Source organism: Musa acuminata, chromosome BXJ1-5, assembly GCF_036884655.1.
Source record: "Musa acuminata AAA Group cultivar baxijiao chromosome BXJ1-5, Cavendish_Baxijiao_AAA, whole genome shotgun sequence".
NCBI lineage: Eukaryota > Viridiplantae > Streptophyta > Magnoliopsida > Zingiberales > Musaceae > Musa > Musa acuminata.
Genome location: NC_088331.1, coordinates 38,526,161 through 38,553,605, shown reverse-complemented (window position 1 = coordinate 38,553,605; position 27,445 = coordinate 38,526,161). Strand labels below are relative to the sequence as shown.

At 37.3% G+C, this 27,445-nt stretch overlaps 3 protein-coding genes across 3 annotated transcripts; all 3 read left to right on the top strand.

The window, feature by feature from the left end:
* Positions 1 to 1,231: 1,231 nt before the first annotated feature.
* Positions 1,232 to 7,604, top strand: LOC135673950 (VAN3-binding protein-like). Its single transcript, XM_065183345.1, has 8 exons — positions 1,232 to 1,384; positions 5,192 to 5,371; positions 5,907 to 6,002; positions 6,094 to 6,156; positions 6,278 to 6,674; positions 6,789 to 6,899; positions 7,036 to 7,140; positions 7,324 to 7,604. Exons 1-8 carry the CDS (start codon positions 1,232 to 1,234, stop codon positions 7,497 to 7,499), a joined length of 1,281 nt encoding a protein of 426 aa, XP_065039417.1. The 3' UTR covers positions 7,500 to 7,604.
* Positions 7,605 to 8,687: 1,083 nt separating this feature from the next.
* On the top strand, positions 8,688 to 14,420 carry LOC103985861 (uncharacterized). Its single transcript, XM_009403721.3, has 4 exons — positions 8,688 to 9,123; positions 9,206 to 9,259; positions 11,031 to 11,156; positions 14,021 to 14,420. Exons 1-4 carry the CDS (start codon positions 8,749 to 8,751, stop codon positions 14,195 to 14,197), a joined length of 732 nt encoding a protein of 243 aa, XP_009401996.2. The 5' UTR covers positions 8,688 to 8,748; the 3' UTR covers positions 14,198 to 14,420.
* A 1,838-nt stretch (positions 14,421 to 16,258) lies between these two features.
* LOC103985987 (putative ABC transporter C family member 15) lies at positions 16,259 to 26,350 on the top strand. Its single transcript, XM_065183344.1, has 11 exons — positions 16,259 to 16,340; positions 18,386 to 20,757; positions 21,030 to 21,116; positions 21,356 to 22,027; positions 22,133 to 22,297; positions 22,606 to 22,900; positions 23,021 to 23,235; positions 24,981 to 25,286; positions 25,702 to 25,765; positions 25,884 to 26,123; positions 26,214 to 26,350. Exons 1-11 carry the CDS (start codon positions 16,259 to 16,261, stop codon positions 26,348 to 26,350), a joined length of 4,635 nt encoding a protein of 1,544 aa, XP_065039416.1.
* Positions 26,351 to 27,445: the final 1,095 nt, after the last annotated feature.

The window sequence follows — 27,445 nt, the reverse complement described above, 5'->3', positions numbered from 1 at the left end:
TTTCTTTTTAAATCAAGATTATTTCCTTTCATGCTTTCCATTTACAAAAAGAAGAAACTTGTCAAAAATGATATATGATCTTTTGATATTCATTTTTGTTGTTTACTTTTGTCTAATTTAAAAATTATTATAAAGGAAAAAAGAGATACAAAATTATATTCTTCTTTTTTTTTAATAATGACAAAAGGGAGATAGCTAGCTTATATAAGTCAAGAAAATATAAAAACATGCTAGCTTGCTTATCTAAAAAGAGAAGCAAATATCACTAACTTGCATATTTTAAGAAGCAAAAGTTACTTTCTTAAACATCTCAAATATTGCTAGCTTATATTTTTTTAAAATGATGTAAAAGATTTGCTAGCTTGCATGATGTAGAACTTGCTATCTTGAACATCACCAAGAATTGCTAGCTTGCAATCTCAAGAGAATCAAAAGTGCTATCTTGCCTATCTCAAGAAGCAAAATATGCTAAACTTGCACATCTAGCAAAATTTACAAACTTGCAATGATAAAAATGGAGATTATGTTTATTATGCAATGATTTGAACTTGTATCTCAAACACTTGAACTTACACTTCTCCTTTTTGTTGATAACAAAGGGGGAGAAGTATGATCATGTTATGTATGATGACGTATTGCAAATATTCATGTTGAAATTTACAATAACTTGATTTCAGCTTGAATTTAAGATTCTATCAATATGACATATTGATAGGGGGAGTTTGTTTAAACTCCATAATCAATTGGTTGTCATTATCAAAAAGGGGGAGATTATTGAATATTAGATTTTGATGATGAAACCAATTGATAAGTATTTATGATTTGATCTGTGCTTTGAGTGTCGCAGGATGCTTCGATCAGGGAGAGACAATTAAAGCAGGAAGAATCATGTTGGGCCAAAGAAAAACATATCAGAAGATTGGACATCATGTCGAAGGATCGATCGACATATCGACAGAAGGCTTTAGGCCATGAGTTCGGGCATCGGGCCAAGAAGAGCGGATATTGCGCCAAGGATATTGGAGTTGTGGAGGTCAACTGACCGATTGGGCAATAGGCTACAAGAGAAGACAATGCACCGAAGAATCGGACGAAGCGTCGATGGACCAATGACATGCCGGACAACATGATTCATGTTTAGTAATAATTGTCTAGATTGAAGTGTATTTTACGTGTACAAGATTAACTACAATAGCAAAGCATAAAGCAAAATGAAGTCTCGAATTTAAGAATGCGATTTTGTTGGGAGTTCGAGAGTTCATCTAAAGTCCAGACGTTCGTCGAAAGTTTTGCCAAAATTGACCGAGAAACCCAGAAGCTTGTTAGAAGAAGCTCGTCGGAACTCGCCAAGAAGATCATCGTGAAGTTCAAGAGTTTGCCAGATGTCCGTTAAAACATTATCGAGAGATCGTCGGAATTCCGCTAGAAGATCGCTGGAAGCTCGCTTGAAGAAACCTAGACTTATGGATTTGTTTAGCTTAGGAAATGTCTTAGATTTCGTAGTTAGCACATAACTGGGATTGAAATTGGGCCAACCAAATTAGGGGCCAATTAGGCCCATGTAAGGATTGTGTTGGGCCTAATGAAGGGCCCAAACAGTGATCCAAGAGTTGGCACTATCGTGGCACAGTCTCCGAAACCGTGTCAGGAGGTGGTATCGCCCAATGGTAGGGTGCTAGGCAGTGGTACCACCCAGCACAAGCGGTGGTACCTCCCGTACCCCGAAACCCGGGATGAGATATTTTTAGGCTCCAAGTTTGAATCCACTTGAAGCCTAGAAATACCCCTCTCATCCCTAGTTAAGTTACACACAACTGAGAGTAAAAAAGGAAAGAAAACTCTATTGTAATTATGTGTGAAACTCCTCTTAAAGTTCTAAGTGTTAAAATAGTTTGAGAGATGAGTAAGTAGGGGTGTAAGGGTTATCTCCTAAACCTGGTAAAAGGAGAAAGAGCTGTAAAAGGTGGTTGATCTTCGCCTATTGAAGGAAGACCGATAGTGGATGTCGGTGGCCTCGTCGGAAGAGGAATCAGAGGAGTGGAGGTAGGTCACGACGATCGAACCACTATAAAATCTGGTTTGCATTTATTTTGGGCAATTTACTTTAACTACAAACTACTTACTTGCTTACTGCTTTCAACACATTTACGAACACGCTTTCAAATCAAGCATATTTTCGGGATCGATTTTTATCGTACGAAGTATTTTTTCAAAATCGGTGTTTTTATTGTTGTACTAATTCACCCCCCTCTCTCAATGCCGATTGGTTCCTAACACTTTATATTTCAATTTTATAAGTTTTGTGATCAAGAAAGCTTTGTTACCAGTTGTTTTTCTTTTATAGTGACCTTCCAACTTTTTCCTAAGAGAATATATAGAACTTTCAGTAGAAACATAGTGAAAGACACTATCATCGAGCCACTGTCGAATAAACCAGATAGTTTTTCAATCTAATATCTTCTACTCATCATCTATCATAGTTGCGGGCTTTGCACTATCCCCCTACAAAGGTCCATATAAATCTTTGCAATATAAGAGATTTTCTATTCTTGGTTTTTATATCATCCAATTGTTTCCATTCAAGCTAATCATGCGAGAAACACTACCGGCCTCCATGTTCAAACACAAAAAATTAAATTACCAAAACCTTGCTCTGATACCAATTGATGGGATAAAAAGAGAGAACAAACTTTATATACAAACAAATATAAGCAAGCCATAATACATAACGAAATTAAATAAATATCACAATCAAATATGACACTAAGATTTACGTGAAAAATCCCTCCAACGTGAAGGTTAAAAATCATCGAGCAAACGAGAGATAATCCATTATAAGAATAATGAATATACAAATCTCAGAATCTTTTGCTCAAACCCAAGTAACAATCTCAAGATAATAACTGGGATATAAGGATTAGCATAATATCAAAATTCTTCCCAAATAATTATAATAAGAATCAGATCTAATCTAACTTAATATTAGAATACTACCTGGATGATTGAGAATAGTCTCTCTGTGTTGTACTTATCTTTTTCTATTTCCTTCTCTTATTTTTCTATCATTTTCTCTTATTTTATGAATCAAGTTGCTTTTGTAATTTTCTACCTAATTGCTGTAATTTTTCTCCTTATTTTCACTACTATCATCCTTCCTTATTAGATCGAAGATTAGATTAAAAGAGAGATGGGGGACTATTAAAACTGACTAATTAACTAAATTCGTGGGCTGTCAGCCCAACAGCCTGTTGGTGGTGACAGAGCAAGAACATTAGTCATTCTCGTCATTGCAGGATGCAAGCGGGGAAGGAAATATTTGCTTTCGAGAGTTCCTCCTCTGTAATCTATTTGCATGAAGTATGTAACATTACACACGTGAAGAGCTTTCACAATGCTTTTGCTTTTCTCAAACTGAAGTAGAATTTCCTTGTCGATTTATATTAATTTAGTCAACTTGGTACTGGTTGTCTGATAGAACTCATCCCTCTTTACAGCAGCACAGTAGGTGCTGCACCAAGCAAGAAAGATGACGGCACAAGCTGATGGGGCGTGGATGATCGTGTCACTTGGGGAGCATCAACATGTGCTGTGGCCCCAATTATTAGTTGCTTAGGGCCTAATCAACCCATTTAGACGCACGCCATTGTGAAAATTGTGCTGCGTGGTATGGAGATGCACTGCTTGCATTCCTTCCTGATGAGGTACTGCAGATGCACATGCTCATTAAAAGAAGCTTCCCCAGGAGAAGGATTATAGGTAACTCATGCTTCCTACATTGCGTGATTGATCCTTGAAGAATGCTTCCTGTAGGAAACCTAACAAGGATGACATATGCTGGTAGGACATAGACATGCAAAAACCTAAGATAGTTCTACATCAATTAGTGCTTTTTTTTGTTGGATAATAGACACGAACTAGTCTTCATTGTTCATTATAAATTTCCATAGAAAATAATGTGATATGACTAATCACCAATGCATATTTTTGCAAGGCCATCTACATCAATTTTTACCTAGCTTTCCTTTCTGCTTTAATATCTCCATGGCTGTGGTCTACTAGCTTCTTCGCTCTATTATTTTGAGCAGCTGCTGTGGTCTCTCTTACTTTCTTTCCACAAAAGCTTCAGAATAAAAAAGAAAAAGATACAGAAAAGAGCATGTTGATACCGAGGATATCATTTGCCAATCACAAGTGAAGAACATGACTCTGTACGAGTTAAGTTGTTGATCTGATACGATCCAATTTGATGACTAGTTATTTGCACACAAATGATAATTCCAAGATATAGAATAGTTTAAGAGAAGTTGGGTATTCTTTGTTTGGTGCCTTCCTCCTCGTGAAGTCTTCTTTAAGAATGTGCATAACAGCTCCGAGGATGCACGCGTCAGGCAAAGAGCTTCTTGACACATTCCTTGGGCCTTCTATTTCGAGTAAGTTCCCATTATTTTCATTTCAGCTTTATATTGGCATCAGTGATTTGTTCCTTCTACTTTTAGCTTGTTGCATATCGCCTGACATCTCTTGACACTCATGGAATGGTGTTTGCTCTTGTGATGACTGCATGCTTGGGGAGACCTCCCCTCCGTTTTGTTAAAATGGCACACTTTTGTTTCTCATGACCCTATTAGCCTTTGGGCTTTTCTTCTTCTCTTGTTTTCTTTCCTAAGAACTTCTTTGATTCTATTGTACTTACCATGCATGCCTGTACTTTTTGAGGAGTGGAAACTCTACTCAAGGAATAAGTGATTTTTAGCTCACTGGCTTTGTCTGACATTTGATGAACTGAACATATCATCAGAAAAGCTACTTAGTATAGGCAATGAATGAAGTTTCTGTCTCCTTGTGCTCTGTATCTGCTTCCTGAACAGATTAAAGTGGTTCAAGATGGAGAGAACAAGAAGAGGAACTAAAGTAGAGAGAGTGTCATTCTCAAGACATCCTTCAGTTCCCTACTTCATGGTATTCGCCCGACTTAGCACATCGAATTAAAGTAATTCTTAAACTTGTCAACTAAATCTGGTTTTAAATTCCTTAATGCAAGTCTTTTGGCCCTCATTGGCCTCACGGATGATTGAAACTTGAACAGCCCAAATGATCATATGGAACTCTTGCAGAAACATGTACCGGTTATGTGATTAAATTGTGGCTATCTGACTCTGAATATTATTCTGCTGTTCTAAATCTACTTCAGGATGAGAAAATGGAGAAACTCGAGGAGCAAGGACAGATCGAGTTGTTCAAGGAGAAGTCACAGCTGTCGACATATTATTGTCCATCGGAGGTCCTCAAAAGTCCTAACGAGGCCATGGAGTTCCTCTCTGGAACTTGGAGCCCATCTTCCTCGGATTTCTCTCAAATACTTTGGTCAAACGTAAGTAGTCAAAGGAGCTAATTCTAATCCATGTTCGTTATATACTATGTTCGGCAGAAGTCATACTACACGCCCTGTCTATTATACTTTTGTCTCTGGAGACGTGAAGATATGGAATTTAGTACGTGAGACCCAAGAAAGCTTAAAGAGGAGGACCATACGGCTTGGCTTGGTGATGCATGTGAAGGAGGACATATGGCATATACTTATTAGCTCTGTCCTTGTTGAGAAGCTCTGTGACCGATCATCATTCTGCTGAGCGTTCACCGAAGCTGATATGTCATACTGATCAGCCACTTGAACATCTGAACTCTGAATCGTCAAAATGAGTTTTGATGGATGCATCGATAGGTAGTGATCCATGCATATCTCTCGAGCAGCCAATAATTAGTGTCCGAGATCACATTCCACCATGATTAAGCCCTTCACAGCTACCCATGGTGCATCAAATGCTAAACCAATTCCTGGCACATTCAAGTCATCAATGGCTGTCATGAATGTCAATTCACATGGGTGGTTTGAATCTTGGATGCAGGGCGGGGAGCTTGACCAAGGGCTCCAGGAGCAGCAAACAGAGGAAAACCTTGTCCAATTCGAGGAGGATGATAAAACCAGATTGGAGCAAGCACTGGTAAGAACCTCTCTCACCCTTGTGTAAATTAGATGGTCATCTAGTTCGGGTAAGTTAGCTGACTGTCTTCTGTTGCTCATGGTCACTTTAGACACTGCTTTCAACTGGAAATCTTGTGCGATCAGGAAAGCTCAAGCAACTACACTTTGGTTGGGTAAGTCCTGAGGAAAGAACACGTTCAAATACTTTTGTCTCATTACTGCATGTTTACGAGGGAAGATGAAGCCAAGGCCACATCGGTCTCGTTACAGTGTGATTTCTTCGAAATTGCACAGATGAACGTTGGACGAATGAAGGCATGGTTGGGTGTGGAACTCTTTAGCAGCTTGTCCAGAGGATGCAGAGAGAAGAGAAACGAGAAAGTGCGAGTCCGGGAGGCTCGAGTCCATGCAGCACTCTCCGTCGCGAGGCTGGCTGCGGCCATCGCAGGCATCTCTGCCAATTCTAGGTTGGAACCAACGAATGCAAAGAGCACGAGCATGACAGGCATGGGAGGAGGGGCTTTGGATGAGAAGATGAACGCTGTGGTTGCCTCTGCCGCAGCTTTGGTCGCAACTGTGTGCGCCGAAGCAGCCGAGTCCGTGGGGGCCAACAGAGAGGGTGTTGCATCTGCCATCAGCACAGGCCTAGCGACCAAAACTTCAGCTGATATGGTCACGCTGACTGCAACATGTAATGCACCATTTACGACCTCTTCTACAGATGACTCAAGGAGTCTTGTCTAGATATCAACTCAGACGTAGCATTCCATGAATTCACATCATAAAAAAAGGTTAATTACTGTAGGTTTAAGAGGAGCTGCCACACTCGAACTGAGAGCAGCAGCTGGTAGGCATGCATCAGAAGACCAGAAGACCCTTGCAAGAGGTGCTCGACTTCCTGTCCGCATGCCTGAAGGTAAGAACTCATGGTCGAAATCCTCATCATCAGACATGATACCGTACCTGCAAGCATTCATTTGCTCCGATGAACTTTCCTGAACTATTTATTACATTCCATGACTAGGCTTGCATCGTGAGTGGATGTTTTGCAGGGAAAGTTCGACAAAGATTGGTGTACATTTTCCTCAAGCGTGATAAGCTTACAATAAGATTAAGGAAGAAACACATTCGTGGAGTAATCAGCACATACACAGAGTGTAAGATACTGCCAACCTCATCCGGCGTCCTGTAAAAGTGCTGCTGTGGATATCAACATTTTTGTGCCAAAATGATTCAAACAAGTTGACTTTCAAGAATGCTTTAGTCATTCTCTCTGTATAAAGATTAAGCTACTGCACGCATCGATATTTTATGCTCATTCTAATATACTTCTTTTTCAGGTACGATATTTAATGCAATGGAGGATTTGAAGGAAGGTGGCATTTCTAAGGATGATCATGGCTTCTACTCGATAACTCTTGGCACCACTGGGGGAGCCATCCAGATCATGTTCGAGCAACAAGTGCAATACAGAATCTGGAGGTCCACCATCTGTCACCTCTTGTGTGATTGCTGAAAGCTAATAGATCCGAGTCGTCGCCGGTGCTAAACCATGGATGCTTTCCTGTGTATACACCAAACATAAAACTGTAATTGAAGATTCTGTGCTTCGTTTCCTAGCAAAAACGCATACACTTTTCTTTTTCTTTTGCCAATGAATTATTTCCACGCAGAATGCAGGCAGGCAAAAAGCCAATCCGCAGAGTTTGGATAAAACTGTGTGGATCATATTCAAGCTTTGGTCCGAGAAGCAATCTCATTTGTTGTTTCCTGTCCATCATTGTTGTCTTGCAGATTCTATATCACTCCTTGATGGAAAATATATTACATTTACTGAGGTTTTTTCTAATCTTTTGCTGTGTATGTACTTTTCAGTGCAAGCGTTTTTGCATGTACGTCGAGCTGGTTGACGACATGGTTGTGTTGTGATTCAGTTATCATGATCTTCGATGTACTTGTTATAGACATGACTTGAGCTTTGGCAATTGCATGAAATCTCTGGGATTAGCAACTACAAATCCCTCGACGTCATAGCATTGTTTCCCTGCCGTAGTTTCAACCTTTACGTGCCTTCTTTATATGATATTCACACGCAAACAAATTTATGTGCAAATAAGATAAAGGTGAATCCTCAAAAAAGAAAAAAAAATATTTATGAGAAATTCTCATATAGTATTTTAACTTTCAAAAATTAATGTAGAACGTTTGTGATTATATAAAAAGATTATCTAACTCTTATCTTCGTGAGACTCATCGTCATTTTTGACCTACACCATTACCCTTGCCTCCTTGCACCATCCCTTACAAAGGTGCGAGGCCTCTCGTTCTTCTTTTTCTACGGTCAATAGCATGAGGAATTCGTAGACCTCGACGATGAGAACTACGGCAAGGGCGAGGCCTATGGGCGATGGAGGTGATTGTTGGGATTCGACAAAGGTGAGGCCTCTATCGTTGGTTGGCTCTGCACATGGTCGCGAACAATGACCGACTATTCAGATGGAGGGGCAATCAACAACTAAGCGGAGGGCGATAGTCGACAGGGATAAAATGAATAATTTAAAAAATATTTTATGATATTTTTTTAATATTAGAGTATTATTTAAAAAATTTTAATGAATTTATCCTATAAGAAAAGAATAAAGGTAAAGAAAAAGAAAAACTAGTCTTTTAACCTCATATTTGTCTTATTTGACGCCGAAACGCCTAACCCAACAACCACCAAATAACCAAATCCGCGCCGACTCCACCTGCGGCTTAGTCCATCCATGGCGACCACGAGCGTCCCGTGGGCTCGCCCCTCCGCCTTTGGGTTGGTCGCCCCGTCGCCCCTCCTCGTCTCCCACCGCCCCGGCGCGCCCGTCCGGGCCTTCCGCCGGAGCGACCTGGACGGGTTCGCGAGGCGCGTCGCCTCCGGCGAGGCCCTACGGGACGCATGGCGGAGCGCCAACAACGGGATCGAGCAGGTCGCCTTCGAGGCCCGCCGCGCCGCCGAGCGCCTCGAACGCCGCTACGATCTCTTCCGGCGGTTTGACTCTGCCGCCCGCGCCGCCGCCAACTGGGCCCGCAAGATTGACCAGGAGCTGGGGATCGGGCGGCAGTGGAGGTCGTTCTCCGTGGATTTCTCCAGGAATTGGCCTCGGGTTCGGTTTCGCTTCCTTTTCGATCGATCCTTTTGGCCACTCTTTCAAGACTCTGATGCTTCTTTTGGATTCTTTTCCGCAGTACAGGAGAGAGCTTAATGGCTTTCTGCAAACACCCCTAGGCAGAAGCGTGGCCGTGAGTTCTCTTTCTCTTACTTTTACTAACCGTAAGCATTATCTTCGTTTTCTTGATTACTACCAGTGTCGAATCTTGTCTCAACTTTCTTGATTGCTACTAATATTTGAATATTATCTTCATTTTCTTGATCACACTGCTAGTGTTGAATCTTGTCTCCGTTTTCTTGATTGCTAATCTTGACTCTTGTCTCCGTTTTCTTGATTGCTAATCTTGACTCTTGTCTCCATTTTCTTGATTGCCAATCTTTAATCTTGATTCTAGATTGGCGCATGTAATGATAATTAAATTGGTCTGTTTTCGTCAAATGCATTGCCTGTCGTCAAGGTGGATGTACATGCTGAATTTTAATCACTTGGAAGTCCAGCTATAAATGGGTATACAGATAAAAGAACTGAGGACATCCAAGAGGAAATTCTATTACTTGAGTACAGTTACATTTCCTTCACTTCCTTTGTTAGGTCATGGTTTTGTTTGGTTGATTAGGTTGCTGGTGTCACATATAACGGGACTAGTTGGACTAAAAAAAAAAAATCATAGTTGATCTGTTAAATATATTTGTACATTAGGTTGACCATTTACTTTGCCAAATTTAATATGACTATTAGCTCTTGATTAGCCTTGTAACTAGTCCACCTTGTGTCCTTTTAGTAGAGCATTTAATTTGCATAAATAACAAAAAGTTCCTTTTCTCTAGTTTCGCTTGAGCTCATATTTGAACCCTAATTAGGTTTACAGCCATGCCAAAATTTCTTAATGAAGCTCCTTAAATATTTTAGGAGGAACTAACCAAGATGTTCCTTGTTAATAAGAAGCACACATTAATATATACTGACATCTAGCAACGTCGAGATCATCAAATGCTTGACAAACTCCATTTTTTCAACCAAACTCTCCATTTGTACATGTTTAGCTTCTTTGATCCTTGCAACTCATGTTCAATTAGCACACTGCATAGCCCGTGGTTAAACTTAACAAAAAGGGCCTGTGTTTCTCACTACAAGAAAGACAAAAAGCCAAAAAGGGCTACTTCTTTGATCCTTGATGCTTCATTCTTAGTTGGATGGTTGAGCCAAAAAGCCAAAAAGCTGGTTATGTCTACATATTGTAATTGGAGGACTTCTCAATCAATTAGAACAGTCTGTACCATATAGGTTTCTAACATCTTACTCCACTTTGGTGGACCAATGAAGGTGTCGATACAGGCTATTTTTAGTTCATTGCTGCTACCACACAAAGTGGTATGTATTATGCATTTTGTGCTGGAGTCAAACATTTATGGAAACTACAATCATGCAATGACTATCCACTTTCATCATGCTAACAGCAATTATAGAACATTATATTTTTGCAGTGCTTTTTCAATAAGCTAAGTAATCCATTTATTCAATTCAAATGAGAAGATAAATATTTTTTAATACAAAAGGCATGCTCTATTTAGTTGCAAGTATCATTTCCTGGGTTGAGGTGGACATATTTTAAGATAAAACCTGGATCATTTTTATAATTTTAAATGGCATAAACATGAAGAAGATGATATTAAATATTATCATAAGATCATAACACTTACCCTCCTAGATCCTATATAGACGAGAGTCACGTACATTTGGGTGCCCTTTATCTTGGATCATGATGCTTAACTATGTCTAATCTCAATTCAATATGTTCTTTACTTGTTAAGATGTACATGATTTGGATTCTTCATATCCATGCTTGTTTCCTTGGGGTATATGCTATTTGTTTTATATCCTTAATACCCTCTTTTTTGTAGACTATCTTCTTCCTCTGGTTTGCATTATCTGGGTGGCTGTTCAGATTTTTCATTTTAGCTACATGGGTGTTACCATTTGTTGCTCCTCTTCTTATTGGAACACTTGCCAACAACTTTGCTATTCAGGTAACTTATATTTCATTAGATATTTAATTTTTCTCTGTCTGTCAATTTCTTACTCTGTAGGTTCTTTTAAGCAACCCGACATATATTGGGTGCATTTCTACATATTCTCTGTTTTTTGTTGCTATGCACAATTTGCTTAATTGCATAACAGAGAAAATTACATTACCTTCTTGATTAGATAGAAAGGATATATGATAGTATCTTTCTTCAAATTACTTATTTTCTTTGGTTTTCCTTATTGTGATGCAAGTTCTAACTTTAGTTAGTGGTTTGGTACTGCTCTGGGATTGAAGGTGCATGTGTGTGTTGACTGTTGACCTGATATCCCATTATATTGTCATCACAAGTTATCATTACAACAGTGTTCGCTTTGATCCGGAAACTTCAAGCTGAAGATATGGTCTGTGTTCTTGTAGTTCATTTTTGTGCAATGGTAAATGGCTTCCTTAGGTTGTCCATTTCTTTGTGTGATTTGTTGTTCCTTTCTGTCCATTAGTTTACCATCGTGAATTATACAATACTGTCATAAGATTTTGTGCTGTATATATATATATATATATATATATATATATATATATATATGTGAATTTCATGCAAAATTTCAAGCTTCAATTGACATCCTTGCCATACCTGAGCCTTGTGACTTGTATATCATTTTTGTCAATATCTACATAATATCATTTTGATTAAGAAAATAACAATTTGTGAGATTCCTTCTTTTTGGGATTTTTTTTGCTGATATTCTCCTTTTGTATATCAGATCCATTTTTTTAATAACCATCAGTGAGTATGTAGTGTCTATGTTGATATGTATCTTTGGTTTCCTTTATGTGATCCTAGCTAAGTTTTGCTCCAAGTTCTACATTCTTTTTGTTCATTCATGATCTATATAAGCCACTGCCTTTCTATGGCTTCTTTATGGATATATAAGGCACTGCCTATCAGTGCTTCGCTATAGCATATGCATTTTGCTGTTTTCCTTGATGCCTATTACTTGCACTGTGCACCTTGTATTATCATCGACTTTCTAAATTATGTGAACTATTTGAAACTACTCACTTGATCACACAATCGAACTGAAATTACATTCCATTTTATTTTTCTTAATATACAATCTGGTAAACAATTCCTGTCCATGTTGGTCATTATGAAGTGACCCAGACCAAGAAAGATTGCACACGTTGTTGTGATTTATACTTTATATTATGATATGTGACTGACCAAGTGGAGGCACAACTCAGTGACTACACTAAAGTGGTGACATGCCAGTTTAGTTCCAGATTGAAAGTCAAGGAAATTTGAATTGGTTTATCAGGCTTGATGATCATTAATTTAGGTTTAAGCATCTTGGATTAGTTAATGGATTAGTTTTACCGTCAGATGATGTCGTAACAGTTGGTGTCTGTAAAGACTAAGTATTAGGTATAGTAAACCACCGAATTGTGCCTCACATGCCCTTGTAGGGTGGTTCTAGGCTGTGTTGGTTTCGGTGCCGACAAGAATGTAGTCTAATTTTGTCCTATGGTAATCATCTTTTAAATAAGCATTGTGATGATAGCAGTTTCCTAAGGTCTACTCCGTTCTGAGGTTTCTTGTGGGTTGAGACTTTTAATTCTTCGACTCGGTCACTCTAGCTACTATTTTTTGTCTCCATATAATCAAGTGATTGGCAAAGGTGTTTCTTTACCCGAAGAAACATTTCCAATCCTTATATCAATTTGATTCCATAGGCAATTCCTTTTAGCTACTCCTCTGTGGATCACTGGAAGATTTGAGTTTCGAGAACACTCCAAAATCAATTTCTGTCACATAAGCATGCTGGCTGAGTTTGCTCTTGCTCATTTGTCACAATGGTTGGCTTTCATTTTGAACATATTTGCATAAATCTAGTTAGGTTGTCAAGATCTGTATCCTACACAGAATCAAGAAGCTTTTAGAATTGAATTGACAAGTCGAAAAGTGGTCCTGAATTATATAAATGAGAAATTTTTAAAGGATCAAATGAAATACATGTTTCTTTTGAGCAAATGTAACATAAGTTAGTATATTATGACTTCATTTAATAGGAAACAGAATTTTAAATAGAAAAAGGAAGGAAGAAAAAGGTAAACCTGAGATGGACAGTATCATAAATTCCTTTAGATTCATCATATATACCATTTTTACCAATGTGTACTATGTGTAACAATAAAAAGTTGTTATGGTGGTATAGTGAATTCTAGTGGTTCTTGTTGTGATGGTTGTGTTGTATTCACTTGTGATGGGGCTTTGTTTTATGTTTAAGTTTCAGAATATTGTTCTGTTGGGATTGGCTTTTTTCGATTAGATGTTGCGATGAAAGGAAACTGTATTAGAAATGGATTGGAGCTTGAATGAATTGAAGATGAAACTTGGATTGGGATTCTAGCTTTCTTATTAACTGAGTTTATAAATTTGAGATGGGTGAAATTAGAGTGAATTAAAGTAGTACGTTAACACAGTGGCGAACCATGTTGTCAAATTAAACTTGGCTTTAGTTACCCCAGTGAGAAGTAATATCTTGTCAAATTAAATTAGGGTCCAGATGTTGTTTAATCATAACTAGGATTTTTAACAAATTTAATGTTTGATTTAATCAACCCATTCTGCTTCAGAAAGGATTGCAAACACATTGGCTTATGAATGCTCAAGGTAGTTTTTGTCGACAGACAAAAACAATGTTTTATTCACGACTCTTATGCTTCGATGTTGTATGTTTTTATTTGCTTCTCAGTGTTTTCAGCATAATTTATTATTATTATTATTATTATTATTATTATTATTATTATTATTACACAAGCTTTCACAATTCAAAACAAAAGTTACTTGGGTGTTGTGTTACACAGGGAACATGTCCAGCTTGTAAGAGGCAATTCGTGGGCAGCCGCAACCAGGTGATCCGTTGCACCGGCTGTAAGAACATTGTATGGCGGCCAAGAGATGGCTTCTCGAGGGGTAGAAACGATTCGTCCTCTAAAGCTTCAGAACCCGACATCATCGATATTGAAATTGAGGAGAAATGATAGGCAAAGTTCGGGAGGGCTAACTTACGGGGCATACGATCCGTCTATGGTAGATTTCCCGTTGTAGCTTCTTTTTTTTTTTTCTTCCAATGAGATTGTAAATATGATAAGTTTTGGGATGGTTTATTTTTAAGCATCGAGAGCGGGTGCACGCACATCTTGTCATTTGATTTTGATAAGTTTTAGTAACTAGCTACAGGAAAGAAAAAAAAAATTTGATACACATCTAATTTTCTAATCTCTCAATAATTAATTCATGTTGAGTATCTATCGAGGAGGTCTTATCTATTATTTATAAATAGGCAAGAGTTGATGTAGAATAAGTAATTAAAAAAATTTCTATTATCAAAATTATTTTTTAATTTTTTTAATCAAAATTAGATTCAATTGATAATTATAATTAGAATATAATTATATCTATAATATATCTTATCTAATTATATAAAATACACATCACATAAATTTGAATCATGTTGTTGTTGTTTAAAAACAGGCACTTCTGTGATCAATCCGTTACGATTATATTTGGTGGAATATGTTGTCTCAGAATGCACTCTAGTAGAGATTGAGGTTGTGCCAAGTTGTTAGCTTAATAGTGGCCTTGTTTTCCATGATTAATACATATACATATATAAATATACATATACATATATACATAGATATATATACATATATATACATAGATACATATACATATATATATATATATATATATATATATATAAATATACATATACATATATAAATATACATATACATATATACATAGATATATATACATATATATACATAGATACATATACATATATATATATACATATACATAGATACATATATATATATATATATACATAGATACATATACATATATATACATATACATATATACATAGATACATATACATATATATATATATACATACATACATACATACATACATACATACATACATACATACATACATACATACATACATACATACATATATATATATATATATATATATATATATATATATATATATATATATATATATATATATATACATATACATATATATATATATAAAAGAGGACCAACATCCTCAACCGCTTCGAGCTTGAGCCACTAGCGGAGGTGCTCGGTGTCGATAGGAAATTGATGAAAAAAATTCAAAATCTGGTCGACAGGAGGGGACAGATAGTCCATGTCGCGACTGAGCTTCAAGTGCTACAACCATCGTGGATGAGAGAGCAAGAGGTGCATCAACAAGGGAGGGAGATGGAAGTTAATAATAAGATGTTGCGAAGCTCTCTGGACAAGATATGCTTAGGGTTAGGGTTATAATAAGACACATCACCTTTTTGATGCCAAAATCTACGCCAACAGAGAAAATGAAAAACAAATCGACTCAAGAAACAAACAACATTACATGAAAGAAAAGCTCGCTGGTCAATAGGGCTAGGTTAGGCTAAGGTACATTACTTTTTGATGCAAGAATCTTCGCCAGAAGGAAAATAACGAACAAATCATCAACTCAAGAAACAAACAACTTTACGCGAAAGAAAAGATCTATGGCCAAGACACGCTTAGTGTTGGGGTTAGGATAAGGTACATTACCTTTTGATGCCAAAAGCTTCGCCCCAAAAAAAAAAAACAGAAAAAAAAAGACGAGGAACAGATCAACCCAAGAAACAAACAACATTACACGAAACAAAAGCTCTGGCCAAGAGAGGGTTAGGGTTAGGATAAGGTCCATTACCTTTGGATGCCAAAGTCTTCGACCGGGGCGTCTTCCACTGAAACCAAGAAAGATCAATTCCGAGAAAGAAACCACATCAACCTAAGGAAGGAAGGATCAATTCCGAGGCGCCTGGAACTCGCTTCAACGTCGGCCGTCGTGACCAACACCACCATCTTCCTGCAGCAAAATCCAACAAAACCAAGGGGCGGCGCAAGACGAAACAAATGCAGGCGAAGCCTCCAAGATTCGTTCTCGAAACTCCCGAATCGCCGCGTGAGGAGGGAGAGCGGCATTTGCGGGGAAGCAGTTATAACTCCTACGGCACCGGGTTTTATAGATGGGCCGGGCCGGATGGGATGGGATGGGATGGGCCGGGCTGGACCGCGACAGACATGGACTTGTAATCCAACGTGCTACCTGTAGCTACATTACTCGGTACGCTGCATATAAAAATTACGTTCATAATTAAGTGATTTTGTTCAGAGAACATACCGTGACGCTTAATAACTCTCATATGCAAAATACTCTGCACATTATCCGCATCCTCAACTATGTGATTGTGTTCGGTGAATATGCCAAGAGGAGATATCTCAGAAACAGAAACGAAACCCACACACTGCTGCGTCCAACTAATGGATCTACAAAAGGAAACCATGCATCATCGCGTGCGGTGGCCAACACGACGAAATCTTTTCCCCGGATTTACCTTATCCAACTATTTGGGTAAAGTACTCTTCACTCGTCATTAACCGCAGACGAATCTGGTCGATCTCTCTTCCCGCTTCCACTTGCACTTCTTTCCCCTGTGACATTGGACAAGGCAGGAGACATCAGGAAGTGGCTCAAGGAAGGAAAACCGCAGGAATGTTTCACCAAGACACGTTTGATGTGCCAAGTAAGATCTGTATGTTTGTTTTTATTTATTTTGTTCTAAAGATCAATCAAAAGAAAGAAAGCAATCATCACAACAAAGAATTGTGTTGCCATCTTCACACAATCATGAGTAATGGTTGGACGTAAAAATTAGCAAATCCATCTTTTTGGTTTTGTCATATACACAGCAGCAATCTGCAGAACCATGGAAAAGAAAGAAACTGACTGTAATGCTTAAACTCGGGAACAAATATAATACATGAAGCCATGTATATGAAGAAACCATGTTTTATAATATGTAGAGACCTGTGTCATCCATATTGTTTCTTGTTTGATCATTAGGAAACAACAGATAGTGCACATTGAAGTCTTCAGGTAATATATAGACCAGATTGCATGTGATGGCAGCATTGCATGTGATTCATATATACATTCTGGTTCACCAGCATTTGGTCTTGGATGGTGCAATGTGAAGAAATAAGATGGCCATGCAGTTTCCTACATGAATTTTCTTGAATAAATCGATGGTCAATTTAGTGAAAACCAAACCGACATGATTCCCTATAAACAGCTTAAACCAGGAAAGGACCAAGGTTCAGAAACTCTGGTAAAGAAAGATGATGTCAAATAAAGCATTTTAAAGCTAATTATCCCGATAAAAACTGATGGCCGTCAGAAACTAACAACTGAAACTTTGCAATCAATAGTAATGACACAGAGGCAAGAACTCAGAACTCTAAAATTTAATGCAATATGCTATAAAAGGGAGTTCAACTGTAGACAGTGACATATCCTATACAGAAAAAGAAATCACCTTTTTGTGAGATTTAAAAAATTTAGTGACAAAGGAAATAGTCCTGTTCATATCAAATTGGATTCAGAGTTAAATCTTCACGAGTCTTCAAGTAAGTGCGGTATTATTTGAACAACAGGAAACTGCAGTTGAGAGAAACTAAGCAAATTTCAAATGGCATAATTTTACATGGAAAGGAACAAATAACCAAAAAAGAAAGCTATGACTATTAATTGCCTTTCTGTTTAATTTTGATATCTGCATTAAACTAAACATCCTTCAGCATTAAGAATTTTAGGATCCAGCAATTGTTTGGATGCAACTTTATAAATGATAAGATGGCTAGTGTGTTTACAATTTGAAATCAAATGGCTGAATCTACATAGTGCATCTGCATCCTTAAGGGTCCACTGGACAGAAACTTGAATTCTGTTTTGGTGTGTCACCATCGCAGATGTGTCAATCCTTTCTAAATCTGATGTGATTGTAAAAAAAATTGATGGTATTCAAGAAGTGGTTAAATTTATATGCCATAACGCTCACAAATAAGCTACCAAATTTTTTATAACTATTATATTTATAACATTACCAAAAAAAATCTCATGTAGTTTCTATTTGAGTTCTCAAAAGAATGAGATCAGTGTGTAACACCAACCAGGCAAGTTTTACAAAGTATGAAACATTCTACCTTCAAAGTGAAACAGAAAATCTAATTTAGTTGCTTGCTTGTCTAACCTGCAGTTACTGCAGAACTTTTGTTTCTTTACCCACTGAAAATAGTATTTTGTTCTCCTGCAGATTTCCATTCACCTCAATTTTGGGAAGGATGGAAAGATATTAGCACACTTTGTTTCTGGAAGAATCTTTTTGTATTTGTCCATCTCATTTTTATCAGTTGTTTCTTCCTGCAACTCTTATGGAAGATACTTAGCAAATCATGCAGAATGAGATCCAGGACCAATGTTGAAGAGATGCAAAATTGCACTACTGATCAGAACAATCTTAATTGTATACGCTTGAGTTTCTCATACCAAGCTGCCAAAGTTTGTTGCTTACTGTTACTGGTCACCAACTTGTTTGGACTTGTTTTCTTGCTGCTAAAAGGAAGTCAAGGCAACTGCAAGTACATTACGTCAGTTCTAACCGAGACAACACAGTTGATATCCTGGATAATTTTGCTTGTTATCACACTGAATCTCCCACAAACTCGATCTGAAAAACTTTCTTGGGTTATAAGAACATGGTTGATAAGCAGCACCCTGCAGTCAGCTACCTTTACTGTTATTGACATACAGTCCATTCTTCAAGAGAAGTCATTCTTAAGAATAGAACAATATACCGATATAATTAGTCTCTTTCCCTGCATATTACTGTTTGTCATTGCAGTCAGAGGCACAACAGGGATCAGCAGTGACTCAGGCAGTCTCAGGGAACCACTATTGCAAGTGCAAACATCAAAGGCGAAGCATGTTGAAAGCCAGAGGAGCTCTTTGTATGGAAGTGCAAATCTTTTACAACTTATGACCTTCTCATGGCTTAATCCGCTATTTGCTACTGGGAGAAGGAAGCCTCTGGAGCAGAATGAAGTACCAGATGTTGATAAAAACAGTTCTGCTGAGTTTGTGTCCCACTCGTTTGATAGCTGCCTGAATAATGTCAAAGAAAGATATGGCTTGAGAACTTCATCTATCTACAGAGCAATCTTTATATTCATTAGGAAAAAGGCAGCGATCAATGCAACCTTTGCAGTTGTAGCAGCAGGGGCCTCTTATGTTGGACCTTCATTGATTGTCAACTTTATTAAGTTCTTAGGAGGAGAGAGGCAGCATGGGTTGAGAAGTGGTTATGTACTTGTACTTACATTCCTAGGTGCCAAAGTTGTGGAGTCTGTGTGCCAGAGACAATGGAATTTTGGAGCCCAACAGCTTGCAATGCATGTAAGAGCTGCTCTAATATCCCATATATATAAAAAGGGTCTTGAATTATCAAGTGAGTCTCGGCAGAGCCATACAAGTGGGGAGATTATCAACTACATTAGTGTGGATATCCAAAGGATCACAGACCTCATGTGGCATTCAAATATCATATGGATGCTTCCAGTTCAGATTTCACTAGCAATATATGTTCTTCATAAGAATCTGGGAGTGGGATCTTTTGCTGGATTAGCAGCAACAACAATGGTAATGGCATGCAATATTCCTATAACAAGAGCACAAAAAAGATTCCAGAGCAGCATCATGAAAGCTAAAGATGAACGAATGAAAGCAACCTCAGAAGTCCTCCGAAACATGAAAATTTTGAAACTACAAGCTTGGGACATACAATACCTTCACAAGTTAGAAGCCTTGAGAAACACAGAGTACAACTGGCTGTGGAGGTCTGAAAGAGTACAACTAATTTCATCTTTCATATTCTGGGGAGCACCTATGTTCATATCAGCAGCAACATTTGGAACATGCATACTAATAGGAATTCCTCTGACAACAGGAAGAGTTTTGTCTGCATTGGCAACATTCAGAATGCTGCAAGAGCCCATCTTTACCATCCCTGATTTGCTTTCAGTACTTGCACAAGGAAAAGTTTCAGCTGACAGAATAGCAAAGTACCTCCAAGAAGACGAAATGAAATCTGATGTGGTTGAAATTGTTCCAAGAACAGAAACAGAGATTGATGTTGAGATCGATCATGGAATATTTTGCTGGAACAAAGACTCCGTATACCCCACACTTGAAAATATTCAGTTGAAGGTGCATAGGGGAATGAAGGTGGCTATTTGTGGTACTGTTGGTTCTGGAAAGTCTAGTTTACTGTCTTGCATCCTTGGAGAACTACCAAAGATGGGAGGAAAGGTGAAAATTAGTGGCAGCAAAGCATATGTTTCTCAATCCCCATGGATAATATCAGGAAATGTTAGAGAAAATATTATCTTTGGAAATCCTTTTGACAGCGAAAAGTATGAAAAGACAGTTGAGGTTTGTGCATTGAAAAAGGATTTTGAGCTCTTCCCTAATGGGGACCTGACAGAGATTGGAGAGAGGGGTATAAATATGAGTGGAGGACAGAAGCAGAGGATCCAAATAGCTAGAGCAGTCTACCAGGATGCCGACATATACCTTCTTGATGACCCTTTCAGTGCTTTGGATGCTCATACTGGCACTCAACTATTCAAGGTTATATTGCAGAAATATGCTTTAAACAAATCCCACCCCCCTCTTCCCTCTCAAATGTATAACATAGTAAAAGACTAGAATTGACAGAGAAAACCATACAGCACGATTTATATCAAAAATTCCTTGTCTTCTCTAATATGTTACAAAGAAAATGTTTTTTAAATGAATCCGAGGACCAAATGTTTGAGATACCTAGTAATTGTCACTTTCAATTTTCTCATTGTGGAAAAACCTCTTCATATGTTGACAAATGCTTTATGTTTATTCTGCAGGATTGTGTAATGGGTACTCTTAGAGACAAAACCATACTTTATGTTACACATCAAGTTGAATTTCTTCCAGTAGCAGACCTTATCCTGGTAAAGAAAAATTGCTGAAATTCCTTTTTCCCAAATGATTATGCTGCAAGAATTATAGTTCTTCCCATTGCATCAAATAAAACAAAACCAATTAACATATTATCAACTAGAAGCACTCATCAGGACAACATTGTGGCATCTGGCATCCCCATAAAACTAACATACTCATGTTTCCTATTTAATTTGTCATGTAGTCAAGTAGAATGATTAAGACCAGCTAATAGCAATTGATATAACAGGTGATGCAGAATGGAAGAATTGATCAGGCTGGAGCTTTTGATGAGCTTCTAAGGCAAAACACAGGATTTGAGGTGTTAGTTGGAGCTCATAGTGATGCTCTTGAATTAATACTCAATACAGAAGCCTCAAGCAAATTGCCACGTGATGCAGAGATAAATTTACTACAGGCATCAAGCAGTCCTGATTCTATTGAAGAGAAAAAATCAAGTAGTTCATTTCAAATCATTGATAAGCAAGAGTCTAAACATGATCTTTGTCAAGATATGGATAATAGAGGGAGGCTAATACAAGATGAGGAGAGAGAGGAAGGAAGTGTTTCCAAAGATGTTTATTGGGCATACCTGACTGCGGTACAAGGAGGAGCCATGGTTCCCATAATAGTCTTAGCACATTCAATTTTCCAGATATTGCAAGTAGCAAGCAACTATTGGATGGCATGGGCTTCCCCTTCATCTGCAACCACAGAATCTGCAGTGGGGCTCAAGTTTCTCTTTCTGGTGTATGTGCTTCTTTCAGTTGGATGTTCACTGTGTTCGTTGATCCGAGCAACAATACTTATAAAAGTTGGCCTTTTGACATCTCAAAAATTTTTCCAAAAGATGCTCCACTCTGTTCTCCGTGCTCCAATGTCCTTCTTTGATTCAACGCCTTCTGGGAGGATCTTAAACAGGGTTAGTACTTAGTTTAATCTCTCATTCATGTAGCTCCTGCATCACATATATTCATAGAACATTGTGCTTAAGACGACTAATTGATTATTTGTAAATTTCATGTAGGCCTCGACAGATCAAAGTGTGCTTGACTTAGAATTAGCAGCAAGGTTGGCGTGGTGTGCATTTTCAGTTATACAGATCCTAGGGACCATTGCAGTTATGTCACAGGTTGCTTGGCCAACTTTTGCAATACTCATTCCAGTATCAGCAATCTGTATATGGTATCAAGTAAGAGCACTCTCTCACTCAAAAGAAAAAAAAACAAACATCAAGATTCATTATCAAAATCAGATATTGGTCCCACCAGAAATGCTTGAATTTTAAAAGGAATAATTTGACCAGTTATTAATATTATTTTTTAAATTTTAGTTTGCCATGATTTTGTCTGCCATTATATATGACATGCAATAAGCAAAAGTAGATCTGTGTACAGGTGTACAGAAATCAACTTAACCATAGTTAGATATTCAGGTATAATGGTTGACTAAATCATTTTGATGATTTGAAGATTGAATTCTTGACAATGGCTGATGCAGCAATACTACATACCGACCGCAAGAGAATTGGCTCGGTTGTCAGAAATTCAAAGATCTCCAATCCTTCATCATTTTGCAGAATCATTCTCTGGTGCTACAACTATTAGAGCATTCGGGCAGAAGGACCGTTTCAGCAATACAAACCTTGATCTCATAGATAATTACTCAAGGCCATGGTTTCACGATTTTTCTGCAGTAGAATGGTTCTCATTCAGGCTGGATTTGTTATCCAACTTTGTGTTTGCTTTCTCACTGATTTTGCTTGTGAACCTGCCAGAAGGATTTTTCAGTCCAAGTGAGCATATTAACATATATATTCAAGTGAAAAGTTCATTTACCTAAACTTTGATAGTACTTGTCAGCTTGTCATAAAAGTTGGTTAATCTAAATAGAATTTCATTTGTATGTTATACAGGCATTGCAGGGCTTGCAGTGACCTATGGATTAAATCTCAATTCACAACTTGCGACTATCATCTGGTTTATATGCAACATAGAAACTACAATGATCTCAGTTGAGAGAATACTACAATACTCAAGGATTCCAAGTGAAGCTCCTGTACTTATTGAAGGTTGTCGACCACCAACCAATTGGCCACAAGTTGGTACTATATGCTTCAAGAATTTGGAGGTGATCTCAAATTCCGATATTACATCCATATTTATGCATAATCAAGAGAAGTTCATAGACACAGGTAGTCATTTGGAAATTCTGTCAATGCAGTGAAAATTTGTCTCTATGAAATAATAGTGTAAAAGTAACATAAGGTCAAATAGTATGTAGAAACACACAAACAGATATTTTCACCCAAAGTCCAGTCAGCCTCTTTTTGTTATCGACACTGGGAGAAGGTGATGGGGTTATTTTTTTCCAAGATACTGTGGGGACAAGTAATCCATTCCATAATGGAAGTTGATTCTTAGACAAAACATCAAGCATTATGACTCCATGTTCGTTTATTCTATGTTCTGATTCTTGTCTACATAATTGCCACAGTAACTAATTACAAGCTTTATAAGCCAAGTAGAGAGCTAGGCACTTCTATATAGATTGCAAAAAATAACAAGCATAGTTGAAAACACAATTTAGAAGAATGATTATTAGATCTTATCATCCAGTAAACAATAGTTTTTGCATCAAACAATAATAATGCGATATATGATATAGCATATTGAGGAAATTAAATAATATAGATTAGAAAAGAGATGAGCTGAAAAACAGTTCAAGTTATCTTCATATGACTTGTAAACTTGTATGCTGAAAACTTGCAACTTTCTAAACATAGAAATTGTTACAAATTATGATATCATTTCCATGACAAAACAATTAAAATTTCCCAAAGCTTAATGGACTAGTGTGTGGTTTTTATCGTAGATCTTTACAAATATAAATTAATTTCCACATGGATGAAAGCCTTCACTTCAGTAACCATGGGTTAGGTACAATCCATCATTAAACCCACCGTATCAAGTCTTACACCCTGTGGTTCTAGTAGATTGATTCTCAGCTGCAAGGAGCTCAACATATATCACCCAATATCCTAATTAAAAAATTAATATTTTTAGTTATTTTATCCTTGAGGTGTAAGGTTTAAGGTTGAACAATAAAGAAATAGAACATGCAAAGGTTTGTATTACTGAAATGAGAATGTTGAGGTGGTTGTGTGGAGTGAATAGAAAAGATAGTAAAAGAAATTTCATTTGTCAATAAGTATAGCATCGATAGAGGATAAATTGAGGAAGAATCATTTAAAATTATATGAATATATCCTAAGGAGAACTAAAAGATTCATATATTTGACCTCAAATAGTTAGGACTTAGGACATTCCAATTTTTTATGTTCTTATTCTTTTTCTTGTAGTAGTAGTTAGTTTATCCTTAATTGCTTTACAATACTGATGATTATTGTTGGATTCTTTTTAATAGCCATACTTCTCTTTCATAGCTAGGCAGTATCAATGTGGATAAAGCCAACAAACATAAATAAACCTAGATCTCAAGTTTTAGGCTATTATTTACTATAATCCCATCTGCATTTTCTGCTTCAGGTAACAGTTGCAACTGTTTGGCAGATGAGTGCCACTACAAAATACTAAGAGAATCTCTACCCTTTTAATAGTAAACTTAGATTAATCAAATATAAAAAAAATTTATATTTCTAGTTTAAAAACTTTGTTTATATTGAGAATTAGATACAGAGATCCCAAAGCCCAAGATATGTAGATATTCGTATGGTTATACAAAAGAATTTTGTGCTCAACTTGAATAAGTAATCATTCATTTTTTTCTATTTATTTTTTATTTTTCTTTTCTCTACAGGTTAGATATGTTGTTTTCTAAAAACTTATGGTTTGTTGCTATTGTTGTTGATACAGGTCAGATATGCTGAACATCTGCCATCTGTCTTGAAAAATATAACGTGCACAGTTCCAGGAAGAAAACAAGTTGGTATTGTAGGACGAACTGGCAGCGGCAAATCGACTTTGATACAGGCTCTTTTCCGTATTGTTGAACCACGAGAAGGAACCATTCAAATTGATGATGTTGATATCTGCAAGATAGGTCTCCATGACTTGCGTTCCAAACTAAGCATCATACCACAAGACCCAATATTGTTTGAGGGAACAGTGAGGGGAAACCTTGATCCATTGGAGGAATACTCAGATAGCAGGATATGGGAGGCAAGTTGTTTCTTCAAACCCATAATTTTCATAATATAGAGAATCCAAGTATGTCACTACAAGTATGGTATTGAGCATGATTATGGATGAGGCAGAAATTATCAAGTAATGATATAATGCTGGATCCTTGAAGAATAGAACTGTCACAAGGGAACATAAAAACTATAAGTTGACCAAATAATGTAGACGGCAAAGTAAAGACACGGATAACCATGCATAATTTGAGTTTATTCTAATCTATAGTTTTCAGTTCATATTAAACAAGAGATCTTCAACTCAGATGCTTCAATTTCCAAACAGAAGATGTTTCTTGAACTCAGTGTTGTATATTAAAATATCTTCAAGAAACTAAATGCCAAATCTTATTTAAATGTATCCTAACTAGAAGATTGACAGATGCTTTATGATTGTTTAGGTACTAGACAAGTGTCAGCTTGGTGATCTGATGCGACAAGATAGCAAGAAGTTGGATTCAACAGGTAAAACATACCAAGGAGATTATGATCATTTGATAACAAACTTACAGTTCATTACTACTTAAATCATAAGCTCGGTTTAGAGTTACCAGTCTAATAATTTATGAGAGGCTTTCTACAGTTACTGAAAATGGAGAAAACTGGAGTGTTGGACAGAGGCAACTATTCTGTCTAGGAAGAGCACTGTTGAAGAGAAGTAACATTCTTGTTCTGGACGAAGCAACAGCCTCAATTGATTCTGCTACAGATGCAATAATCCAAGCAACAATACGTCACGAATTCAGAGACTGCACAATACTCATCATAGCTCACAGGATTCACACGGTTATAGATAGCGATCTCATTCTTGTTCTTAGTGAAGGTAATCAAGGTTATAATCCACTGAAGATAAATATAATTTGCAGATATTTTGTGCGTGATTTAACTTGTACACTTTCTTGTTCTTAAGCAGGAAGCATTGTTGAGTATGACAAACCATCCAAGTTACTGGAACGAGAAGATTCATCATTTTCTAAGCTTATAAAGGAATATTCAACGAGATCACAGAGCATTCACAATCCAACACATACTGCAACTAAGACATCATAAATTTTGGATTTTCATATATTTAGAATGATAGATACAGCCTCCAACGGAATGACATACGGTATGTTGCACTAAATTCAATGGCAGGTGTTTGATTTCTCCAGCAAAGACTGAGTATGTCATAATGAGAAAAATCTACTCGGCAACATTCTTCTAAGCTATGCAAACTGGTGCATGGGAAATGTAACACTGGCAAAGATCCAACATTTAAGAACTACATTGTAACTTGATATACATTTGGCGGAATATTATTTACCCAACTATAATTGTTCAATGCAACTTTCTCAAAGTCACAATGCTTCACATGATCAAGCTAAGATTACAGTAGGTGAGCTTCTCACTATCTTGAGATGTTTGGTTATCTAATAGTGACAAATCAAAAGTTTGCTTTGACAACAACTTTCAAGTTCTCATTGTTGGATCTCCATGTCTTATTCCATTGATCAAAATGTGATAGTTTAAGAATAACAGAGTGGGTGATTTTTCACCTAAAGAGTTACTTGGGTACCACATCTGCAAGGATTTGAACCCATTGATTCAAGATGAAAAGTGAAAGAAACCGCCAGCCTAAGGCCTGCTTCTTGTTGATCAGATGCACAACATTTTTTATCTTACCATATCACCTAGATCAATTTTAACGTCAACTTGATAAGCACCCACTATATCTTAACCCAAGACCTATTTGATCAAAACAGATCACAGAAATATGGCAACGCATGATACGCATGAAAGCAAAAGCAAATCGTTTAGTCACCATCCTGCTCGTCTCAGTTCTAGACCTTGTTGGCTGTCCTCATTTTATCCAACAAGAAGGAAAGATTTTAAATTTTTATAGACAATTTTACCTCAAACAGGAGGTCTCATATGCCCTTCCAAGTTTCAATAAACGTCAAATTCATAAAAACTCCCCCCATGGAAAAGTAATCAAATCAAATAATGATTGATATGAAAAGGATGATAATTACCTGGGTGAACTACTTGGGCGTCTCCTCCACAAGGACCCCAGCCCATGACCTATTCAAGATATCAAGAACGATTCATCAAGAAATAGTGAGCCAAGATTTCAACTCCAAGGATCTATTTTACAGTGCTGCGATC

Coding starts and splice junctions, on each gene's coding strand:
- LOC103985861 (XM_009403721.3), top strand. CDS start 8,749: ATGGCGACCACGAGCGTCCCGTGGGCTCGCCCCTCCGCCTTTGGGTTG. Junction 9,124..9,205: donor TCTCCAGGAATTGGCCTCGG/GTTCGGTTTCGC, acceptor TCTTTTCCGCAG/TACAGGAGAGAGCTTAATGG. Junction 9,260..11,030: donor CCCTAGGCAGAAGCGTGGCC/GTGAGTTCTCTT, acceptor TCTTTTTTGTAG/ACTATCTTCTTCCTCTGGTT.
- LOC135673950 (XM_065183345.1), top strand. CDS start 1,232: ATGCGATTTTGTTGGGAGTTCGAGAGTTCATCTAAAGTCCAGACGTTC. Junction 6,003..6,093: donor CCAGATTGGAGCAAGCACTG/GTAAGAACCTCT, acceptor TGGTCACTTTAG/ACACTGCTTTCAACTGGAAA. Junction 6,900..7,035: donor TCCTGTCCGCATGCCTGAAG/GTAAGAACTCAT, acceptor GATGTTTTGCAG/GGAAAGTTCGACAAAGATTG.
- LOC103985987 (XM_065183344.1), top strand. CDS start 16,259: ATGGGCCGGGCCGGATGGGATGGGATGGGATGGGCCGGGCTGGACCGC. Junction 16,341..18,385: donor TGTAATCCAACGTGCTACCT/GTAGCTACATTA, acceptor GTTCTCCTGCAG/ATTTCCATTCACCTCAATTT. Junction 22,901..23,020: donor AGAAGGATTTTTCAGTCCAA/GTGAGCATATTA, acceptor TATGTTATACAG/GCATTGCAGGGCTTGCAGTG.